The sequence below is a fragment of the Paramormyrops kingsleyae genome, chromosome 23 (assembly GCF_048594095.1).
Source record: "Paramormyrops kingsleyae isolate MSU_618 chromosome 23, PKINGS_0.4, whole genome shotgun sequence".
NCBI classification, from domain to species: domain Eukaryota; kingdom Metazoa; phylum Chordata; class Actinopteri; order Osteoglossiformes; family Mormyridae; genus Paramormyrops; species Paramormyrops kingsleyae.
Genome location: NC_132819.1, coordinates 8491059 through 8501184, shown reverse-complemented (window position 1 = coordinate 8501184; position 10126 = coordinate 8491059). Strand labels below are relative to the sequence as shown.

General features: G+C 47.9%; 2 protein-coding genes across 11 annotated transcripts in view; both read left to right on the top strand.

Annotated features, from left to right (window-relative positions):
• Nucleotides 1-434: 434 nt before the first annotated feature.
• Nucleotides 435-2640, top strand: ndufs5 (NADH:ubiquinone oxidoreductase subunit S5). Of its 2 annotated transcripts, none has more exons than XM_023832192.2 (3): nt 435-548; nt 1185-1404; nt 2395-2640. In XM_023832192.2, the coding sequence occupies exons 2-3, from the start codon at nt 1189-1191 to the stop codon at nt 2497-2499; spliced, it is 321 nt and encodes a 106-aa protein (XP_023687960.1). In that variant the 5' UTR covers nt 435-548; nt 1185-1188; the 3' UTR covers nt 2500-2640. The 2 variants fall into 2 exon arrangements, with proteins under 2 accessions (XP_023687960.1, XP_023687961.1); XM_023832193.1 differs by lacking the exon at nt 435-548 and adding an exon at nt 559-698.
• A 1600-nt stretch (nt 2641-4240) lies between these two features.
• The window catches only part of macf1a (microtubule actin crosslinking factor 1a), a 143740-nt gene continuing 137854 nt past the window's right edge, over nt 4241-10126 (top strand). For all 9 annotated transcript variants that reach the window (XM_072705724.1, XM_072705725.1, XM_072705728.1 and 6 more), the window contains exons 1-2: nt 4241-4467; nt 8999-9224. In XM_072705724.1, the coding sequence (XP_072561825.1) occupies nt 9011-9224 (214 nt within the window). In that variant the 5' untranslated portion in view covers nt 4241-4467; nt 8999-9010. The remainder of the gene's footprint in view (nt 4468-8998; nt 9225-10126) is intronic.

Sequence of the window (10126 nt, the reverse complement as noted above, 5' to 3'; positions counted from 1 at the left end):
TTGCATGGGCGAGAGTGTCTGAAAGCCTGAGTGTCACGCCAGATGCGTGAGAGTTGGCGGTCCTTTGTTTACAACTGCTATTAACCAGAACATGTCTGACCTGCCAGGTCCCTGTCTGCTCTGTGCAGGGGGTACCTGCTTTAGCCTGGATAATCTTGCGTGACCCTTCTCTTGTTAATAAGCAGATTCCTCTGTGACAGCTTGGGGCTGCCTGGAATCTGCAGATGGTGCTGTTCACTGGTCTTTCCCGAGTGTATCTGGGTTGGCATCAAGCCCTCTCTACACCTTTCTCCACGCTGCTATAGGAAAAATAACGGCATTTGTATGTATTATTGGTATGTACCAATATAAATCAAGCGCATATATACCATTAAGAAGCAATACTTTTATATGCTACAGTGACGTTTTATAACCTAGAGCTATCAGATTTGCAATTTACGCCAGTGTTGCAAAAGTAACGACACAACACCTCGCTGTACGGCACTGCCGGGATTTGCCGTAAAGCGGTAGGGCTTCACGGAAGGTTAAAGAGATCTCCTTTAATTAAGGTAAAGACTGTCCAAAACTACACAATCTGTATCCATAATTTTGTGCCATTTTGAATTTTGTTTACGTATATGTAGAATTAATTATATGTGTTAAGGCGTATTTTTTGTCTTAAGCCAAGTAGCAGATTTAGCGTTACAGATTTTTCGCAGGTATCCGCATGAAGGCAACTGACCTTTTTATATATTTGTGGTTTTCTTGCCAATTTTTCGTAAATTTTCAAGGTGTTCGTTAATTGACGACAAATCATCTTTGCCATTCAGACTGTTAGCCTAGCGCAATACAATTTTATCGTTGGCCGTGTGCATTAGCTGTTTAACGTTTGGTTCATCTTTTGTATTAAAATATTATAATGCATCTATAATAATATTTTGTAGTCAATCAAGCTCATACGTTACATTTCATGTATTATGTTGGAAACGTTCAAGTGGGATAGAGGACGGTGTTCTTTTTGTGCTGACAATTCACGGACATATAGATATAAGATCTACGTGTGTATATACTGTAGATATATAGCGTTTGTTAAACTAATTTGAAAAGGGGCCAAATTAAAACAAAAAACAGTTCTTAAAGCCTCAGAGTAAGTGTATCTTAAAATGAAACTATTTTCCTGTGTTGTCTCCCATATTGCGCTGCAGGACCATGCCGTTCGTGGACCTGCAGGAGAAATTGGGTGTAAACGTCGATCGCTGGATGCTGGTGCAGAGCGGGCCGCAGCCATACCAGCGCGCTGCCCGCTGCCATGCTTTCGAGAAAGAGTGGATCGAGTGTTCACACGGTATCGGCCAGACCCGGGCTCGGAAAGAGTGCAGGGTGGAGTTCGAGGACTTCTATGAGTGCATGCACCGGCAGAAGATGGTGAGTCCTGAGCCCAGAACTCCGTTTTGGCCAAAGAAATGAAAAAATGAAAACTGAAATCATGCTTTATTTGCCGTTTGTACAAATACAGGTGCAATGATTCTTTTTGCATATCCCATCATGCTCTCCTTTGAGACACACACACAGTTGAGAGTTAAGGGTCAGCCATTTCTATGAAGGCTTCAGAGAAGCCTGTTGAACATTGCAGCCTTTGAGCTGTGCTGAAGTTGTTCCGTGGGAGAGAAGGGGGTCCAGCAGAAAGGTATCCGAATGAAGCTCTGCTTAGGTCCATGCAGAGTGAAGCAGTGCTTCTGCCATTAGCTGTCCTGCACAGGGACATGAGGAAGGCCAGGGAGAAGCTGATAGAGTGAGCGGTGCCCGGAGACTGACCTTAAGAGTAATCAGGAAGCCGAGGTCTTGATTGCTGATTGGTTAGTTTGCTCAGCAGGCTTTGACTGGCTTTAGATGTGTTGCTGAAGCATCTCAAAAACACCACTTCTGGAATTTCCTACCAGCCAATGAGATGTTTCTCCTTGGCTGACCTCATTCTGTCGGATTGAACATAAACATACAGACATTTTTCCTTGGATTTATACTTGGTTACCAGCTTAAGTGGTTTCGTGTGGCGTTTCCCTGTTTGCCCCATGTTGTATTGGTGTCTTCCCACAGTCCAAAAACATGTGGTTTGGCAAATTGGTGTTTCTCATTGGCCTGTAGTTTTCAAGATAGGCTCCATACCCCCACGACTCTGCACAGAAAAAGTGTGTATAAAAAGTGGATGATTTGGTGCGTGCGTGCGTGTGTGTGTATGCGTGCGTGTGTGTACATCCTGGGTGTATTCCTGTCCTGTGTCCCATGTGCCCAAGATGGGCTCCTGCCAATAGTGCAACTCTGCCAAGGATAAGTAATTGCAAGAAGAATGGATTTATGAAATGTATTAAATGTTGTAGCTATTAAGAGTAAACAGTAAGCACTGCTTTCTCTCTGCAGCAAAAACGCCTGTATGAAATACGGACTCAGCGTGAGAAACTGATAAAAGAGGGATCCTACACGCCTCCAAAGCACCACGCCGGCAAGGAGGAGATACGTCCATGACCCTCTTCTGATCCCTGATCTGTGACCTTTGACCCTCGGCTTTCAGTGATTATGCCATGCAGTCCTTGTTGATGAACAAGCCTGTCCCAACTAATTATTATTCATTTTCCATTTGAAAAATAAAGCTATTCAATCCCTTAATTCTATAGCCATGTTTTTGAGTGGTGGGGGAGTTTGAACTGATGTGGGTAATGGCCTTCACTTGATTGTTCAGTACACTATGTTGTAATTTTGTGAACAAATAAAGTTCAGTCATAAACTGCAGCAGCAACATGAGTTAGTAAGGTGACACTGGATCGCTGGTGATGCTTTGGGCTGCAGTGAATCTGTGTCGCCCTTCATCATCAGCAAGTTCCTTTGACTTACTGAGCAAATGATTTTCTTGATGTTCTAGACACTTTGCCCACAAAACTCTTACGTTTCAACTTTGACGAATGACTGAGCTGTGACTGAGACTTTCTGAATACCGCACCACCTTTCTGACAGTTCGCCGGCTTACGCGTGACCACTTTTCGTGTCAGTCATGAAGCATTTCTGGGATGATTGATGCTTCGATTTCCACTCTTGCTTACCGCTGTTACTTCGATAATAGATTTGTTGCGCCTATACTGCATGTCCACCTGATTATATTTTGGTGCTAAATGGTTATTTGGTTGATTTGGTTCAGTTAGACTAAAGGGTATTTCCTGAAATTGTGATTCATTCTTTTGTGATAGGCAGAGGGCGCCAGTTGTCCACAGAAAGTAGGGAACAGATTTCTTGCAATCCAGTCGAGCTGTGATCCTGCCAATTCACAGCGGCCTGATGTACTTATTCACTATTATTATTATTAATTTCAAGGAAAATTCAGCCGTATGGTAACCGCAGGGCGCCATGAGAAGTCCTGGATCTAAACACGTGCTGGTCTAAAGAGACAAAACAATTTCGTGTACTGTGCGTTCCTGAGGTTGTGATAAACCACTGCATTCCTATTCATCTTGGTGTTGTACTTAGAATGTATTTAACGTGAGTCGATATATCGATTGAAAAGAAGTAATCTGCAGGTCGTTATTATTCAACGGGTTCTTAACGAGTAGTATTTGATTAAAACAACGGCGGCCCTGGGTTAATTCGTTCATGTCAGCTGGAATTTTGTTGACTTCATTCACGGGTCTATGAAGACAAGGCGTGGACGATTTCCCCTTTCTGTACGAATCGTCAATTCCCAAAGAGACTGGAGGGGAGTAGCCTCGCAAAAATGCTTTCGTGAGTGTTAACGTAAAATCATTGCTATTCAGAGAAAAACAGTTGCAAAAAGGGACAGACTGACGAATACAAGAGGTAGGTATCCCAAACAGAATAGGCCTGCATCAAATTAGGATAACAGCGAATCAAGAAGATTTTAGCAGTCAGATATGAAGGCTCAACGACACTTTAAACCACAGTCGTAACGGCGTTCTCAATATGTGCATGTATGTCGGACTGCCTTACACATGTCAAGACAAAGCCAAGGAAGATGCCCTCGTGTAGGGTTGTATTTCGGGGGGTGTGGGCTGGCCCCTTTGCTGACGCCGTGCATGCAGGATGCTGCATCGCATACGATGGTACCAGCTCGCGCCTGTCTGCACAGCGATCATATCCACGTTTGGCTCATGGTATATCCGCTAAGGGGGGAGAGAGTGAGGAGGCGAAAGAGGCGGGTTGGGCTGAGAGGGAGGCTGGGAAAGAGAGGGGGGAGAGAGATCTGGCGAGAGAAGGTGGGGATCCGACAGCCATTATCGAATCATAGCCGCGCTATTCCTTTTTTTCCGCGTCCTGTTCGGCGCTAACGGTCCAGCAGAAGCCCGCTCTCAGTCCGCGTGTCCCCGGACTTCATTATCCGTGGATAACTTACTGGCGGGGGGGCGGACGTAGCCTCGCAGGGCATCAGCATCTCTGCCAACCTGTCTCCGTGACCCCGTGCAGCAGTGCGAGGATCGCCGCGATCCGGTAAGCAGGGATCGGGTGTCGCTGGACCGAGCGACACGGCATGTGTGCTCGGACACTCGTTGTGTGGTATATGCACGTAAATATGAAGGCTATAATAATATTATTATTTGCATTATTATTAACCATTGCGATTGAGAGTGGGAAGGGAATCACCTTTCTACTCGTGGTTTAATTAAACCGTATCGCATGTCTTTTACCGGAAAAAAATGTGCACAGTTTTTGTTCGGTGGTGTGAGTAATAAAACGCAATCTGTTCACACCGACTGCGTACACAGACAAATGCAATTAGTCCGGTAATATTTACATTGGTGGTTCGGACAAAGCATTGCTGTGCTCACGCTGACTCGTGTGCTGGCGACATTTCGTCCCTCGTTGTCACACTGGCATACGTTACCTCCTTTTTCTAAGCAATTTTTCTTATCAGAAGAAAAAAGGGTAATTGTCACATTATTCATTGTGACAGAATGTGTATTTTCTATAAGTACACTCTGCTTATAAAAAAATCCCGGCATGGTTGAGTTTCCCATGGCATCGTGTGAGGATGGTTAGAGGTATAAAGCCTAATTTATTGATCAAGTGGTTTTAATCCAGGCAAAGGATTCGAGCTCACAGACAGAGCCCCATCACAGGAATCAAGTAATCGCTACGATTCATGTGGTTAATTTTATGTTTCACACCCTTCATTTTAGGTGGGTGATATAAAAATACCCCCGCCCAAAAATAGGATGAATAGGAAAAGGCGCACGTGCTTTGTTTTCAATAATTTACACAGACCAGGCCCTGTTGCTCGAAAAAAAACGGCATGCCGTACAGTTTTCATTTCCCCAGTCTCGCCTGTGGGCATTCACACATATGAATTATTGCAGGATTATTGCTCCGTGCGCCGGGGATAAAGCGGTTCCACAGAGCCGTTTCACCCCTAGTTGGGGAGCCGCTGCGCCCCCGACACGCCCCCTCGGATCGACCGAGGTCAGCACGTAGTTCGTTTCCTATATAAAACTTCTTGGTTCTTGATCTTCTTGGCTGATGCTGGATCAGTTTTTATCCCTAATGGAGGAAGGTGTGTCTGATTAGTAATTAAGAACGGAAAGTCACCAGATCTCTGTGCAAAGTTCCATGTTAGACTTCACTGCATATATCCCTATTGCGGGGGGTGTGGGGGGGGCGGTTATTGGAAGTTGTGGATTTGGGGGTGGGGGCGATGGTACGCAGACGATCTGTAGCCACACCCCTGGGAGAGGTCGGGCTTATTTATTTTAGGATGAATACCTTCATTAATGTAATACAAGACAGTGTCCTTCGTGGGTGGTATTTGGGGGGGCACAATGGCTAATTTGAGGGGGCATGGCTTGCAAATGTCCCCGTGATGCTGACCCTGCCTGTACGATGCCATGTTTTAGTGGCAGAATGTTGTTGCTCCAATCCACACCCTACCAAATGTACTCACTAATGCCCTGCTAGCTAGGCAGTGTAGTGTAATTAGCATCACCCAGAAAAGTGCTACATCTGTCACTGCCGGCAGCTGGGAAGCGCCGTGCACCTGCGTCAGTGGAGGCGGCCCCTTACCCCATTCTCACCTTTAAATACGTCCCCATTAAGGGATTTTTCACTGTCTGGTTTCAGTGTTTTCCTGTGGATCTTGCGGAGTCAGCTGGGCCTGCACTCCTTACGAGCCGGTCTGCACCGTATGTGAGGCGGTGATTACTAGCATGCCGGCGGGGGCTAGGGTTTATGACGGTGAAGCTGGGAGTGGGGAGGCAGTGGTGACCACCACTTAAACAGGATCCACCCCCCCCACCCCCTGCTAAGGCGTACACACACCAACCAGTATCTTTGCTGGGTGGTTAGCAGAGCCACATTTTAGGGCCCCCCCTGGGCTAAAGGCATTATTGGGGGGCAACCTATAGCATAAAAAAATCAGGGGGCTCCTACAACTTGGGGTCCTGGGCTACAGGCCAGGTTAGCCTGTGCATACGTCTGGCCGTGGAGGTCAGTATTTGAGTGTGGTGTAAGATTACGCATGGTAGGTCTGCATTTTGCTAGTAGACTGGGCTCCTTGTCTTTCTGGGTGTTCGCTCAGCAGAGGGTCCTGTCCATCGGCATGTCAATGGGCAGTCCTCGTCCTCCCCGATCACGGCGCTCTCCTTCCCCGAAAGCAGAGTCTGTTCTGTTGCAGGCTCTGTGTGGGTGTCTTGCCCTGTCCGTCACTGCGGCCAAAGGGCCGTGTTCGAGCTCTGAGGGAGCCACGACCTCCGTGCTGGCAAGCTGGAACTTGTCTGCCCTGTGTCAGAGCAGGTCTCTGGTGTAGCCTTCCTCCAGAAGTGTGGCTTGTTAACCACCTTATTTATCGTCCTAAACGGGAACAAAATACAGTGAATACTGACGTAATAATAAGCATCAAGATATCAATGTCAGTAAAATATACCACAGATTCAGAAATCTTTCTTTTCAAACCAAATCCCCAAGGCTCCTGATGAAGTGGGTCGTGGCATCGAGTGATAAATGAGCTAAATCTCTCTGCTTCAGTAGGTGGTTTGAGTCTAGTGCTGCACGCCATCGGCGGTGCAAATGAGAACAAGACGGAAGCGATTAAATAATTCCTTCGTAAAAAGGCATTTTCTGTTTGAATTGTGCGGCAGGCGTAGCGATACCGTCGCTTCCAGTCTTGCTCCGTCTCTATTTATAACTGGCTCGGTGTGGAGCAAAGCTCTGTCAGGGAACAGCGGGGCAGAAGGAACGATTCCAAAGCCGCGCGCGGGGCGGACTTAACCCCTTCCTCTCCCAAGGGGGGGTGCCTTTGGCTTGAGCAGGGCCAGCCGGGAATCAGGATTTGCAACCTGGAGGATTGTATGTTTGAATTGTGGGTGGGAAAAGCACGAGGGTGGGAGGGGTTTATGAAAGGTCCTAGGATGGTGCCTTCTCTTGTATACAGCCTGGTTGTAAATTCAATCATCACAAATGATGCAACATGATGTCATTGGATAGAGTCGAGATAATATTACAATGTGATTCAATATCTGAGTCTGTGTGCTTGGATTCTGGTCTTTAGCAAAAAAATCCCTGGATCTGGAATTGAATAGCGGCCAATTCCCTTAAGATATGATGACCTGTTAGGTAGTCAGACCAAATAAAACTGTTCAAAACACAGCATGTGAGTCATGTGCTTTTCTGTATCCTCAGTTTTGGACCACATGATTAGTGTCTGACAAGCTAATTTGCAATGAAAATATTTTTGTTATTAAAACTAGTGTTTCACTATAACGACTTTCATTAACCTCAGAGAAACTGTGCAGTCGTAGAGAATCGCCCGTCAGCCATGACATCGCTCATTTCCTTAATCTGCTAGATCAATCACCCAGGACACTTCGTGGAGCCGGACTCTGGGATGGTCGTGTCTGCTGGCAGTTAAAGAAGTAGGATGTTACGGTGACATTTTGGCAGGAGACAAGCAGCCAGTGTCCCGGGGCTGTGAAAGTAAAAATGATCTCATAATTTCAGCTGTGTGTGTGTGACTTGAGGGGGGACCTCAGACGGAGTACCTTTCTGTTGGACTGCCAGAGCAGGACTGGCGGACAGGGGGATATTCAGAGGATGAAAAAGGGGAAAAGTACAGGGGGAAAAAATAAAACTGGGAAAAAAAGAGATGCACAGACATAACGAGGTTGAGGCTCCGGGATACACAGGAAGAGACACTATCATGTGATTCCACTTCCTGACATGGACGGTACCTCCTCTGCCCTTATAGCTCCTTCACAGTAAAGCAGTAGGGTCTCTCTCTTGGATTCAGACCCACAACCTTCCTGTCACGTTCCCAGTTCCTCAGTGTTCCCGGCACCCACCATGCTGTGAGGGTGACTTTCCGTATAAAAGTCTCTTTCTCCCCAGCAGAACCGCAGAAACAGCTGTGCAGTAAACATCTGTTTTTAATAAGTCACGTTCAGCCGGGACTCTGCTCTCTCCGCCCAGGAGAGGCTGCCTGGTCCAGGGGGACAGACACGGCATTTCTGAGAAGTGTGTTAGGAATGTGTGGTGGAGCTGAGCTGTGCTGCGCCAGAGGAGCCAGGTCCGAGAGGAGTGGTGTGGCTGCTGAACGCCGTGCTGAGCTCAGAGATATCAGGCCGCGTGACGGACAGCATGCACCCTGGGACCTGGGCATCCTCTGCTCCTCCTCCGCTCCTAATCAATTTGCTTTTTATGGGCTTCTGTAAGGAACGTTTGCTAGGCACTTGTCTGTGGAAATGTGCATCTCTTTGTTATTTATTAGGATTCAGTATCATGGCTGGGGGGAGAGGGAGGAAGCGAACAGCATTTGGGTTCCTGGCTCAAAGTGCCTGTCAAGCGTGCCACACACTGCCAGTCAGCGGCCTCAGATTCCAGGCTGTCACATGGTGTTAAACCAGCCAATAGCATTGTGATATTATTCTCTCTGCCACATTTAATTGGTTCCATAGCCGGCTAATCATTTCTCTCATTTTCTCCTCTCTTAATCTTTGCCCCCGCCCCCCACATCCTCTACATCTCTCGCCCCCAGGCTGCTGGCACCATGTCTTCCTCGGACGAGGAGAGTGTGAGCGAGCGTTCCTACCGCAGCGAGCGCTCTGGCTCTCTGTCACCACGGCTCACCACGCACTCGTCCGGCCCGCCGGGTCCCCCAGGTGACACGCTGCCCTGGAATCTGGCCAAGCACGAGCGCGGCAAGCGCAAGAACCAGGGCTCCGTGCTGGATCCCGCTGAACGCGCCGTCGTGCGTGTGGCAGGTGGGTGCTGCCTGGGCCGCTGAGCATGCTGGGAAGTGTCTGCCGGACGTCAGCATTTGCGGCCACCATTGCCTGTCGCTCTCGTACCATGGGTGTCCATGGGGAATAGGCGGATCATCCGTACGGAGTGAGCCATGGAAATTACCCAGCGTGCAATGGGACAGAGGAAGTGAGGTTCTAATGGCAGATATAGTGGAGAGACATCAGGGGGGTGTCATGGTTGTCCGATAGGAATGCCCTTACCTAAACTCTTATTGGACGATCACTGGTTCAAGCTTAAGTCAACCCGGCTGAGAAATTCTGCTTTGTGGAACATTCCCCAGGTGCAGTTGTGTCTGTATTTATTATAATGTTATTAATAAATAATACTAATTGAACATCATGATGCTCTGTTGAAGAAACCAGGCGGCAGTTTTCAAGAACTTTGTAACGTGATCAGATGATTGTAGGTTTGCAGATGGGAGCTGCTGTTTTACCCAATAAGCAGGAAGCCGCATGTCCAGCTGCATAAACAAGAAAAGCAGTTTAGAAAGCAGGGTGGGGGGGGGGGGGGGGCGGCCATGACATTCTCAGGCTGTATTTATGCCCTGCAGCTGCCACACGGGTGCGCTCTAGGTCTGCGTTTGGTGGTTCGATCTGGCAGTCCTCCGTCCCCATGTGCTTGCAGGATGTGAGTCCTTGTCTCTGTGGGATATTTTGTGTGATTAGTTTTGGCTTTATGCAGCGTTAGGGGCTGTGAGACAGGGCCTGAGCGGGCCGCCCGTATGATTGGTGGATGTGAGTACGGCCGGCTGGGAAGGGGCCCGGAGCCCACGGTCCTGACAAAGCAATCCTGTTTACAGAGCCAGGCAGGCTGAAGCCCGCAGGGAGCTCCGTCCGCGAAGCGTCCAGCTTGGAAGCTT

Coding starts and splice junctions, on each gene's coding strand:
- ndufs5 (XM_023832192.2), top strand. CDS start 1,189: ATGCCGTTCGTGGACCTGCAGGAGAAATTGGGTGTAAACGTCGATCGC. Junction 1,405..2,394: donor GCATGCACCGGCAGAAGATG/GTGAGTCCTGAG, acceptor TTCTCTCTGCAG/CAAAAACGCCTGTATGAAAT.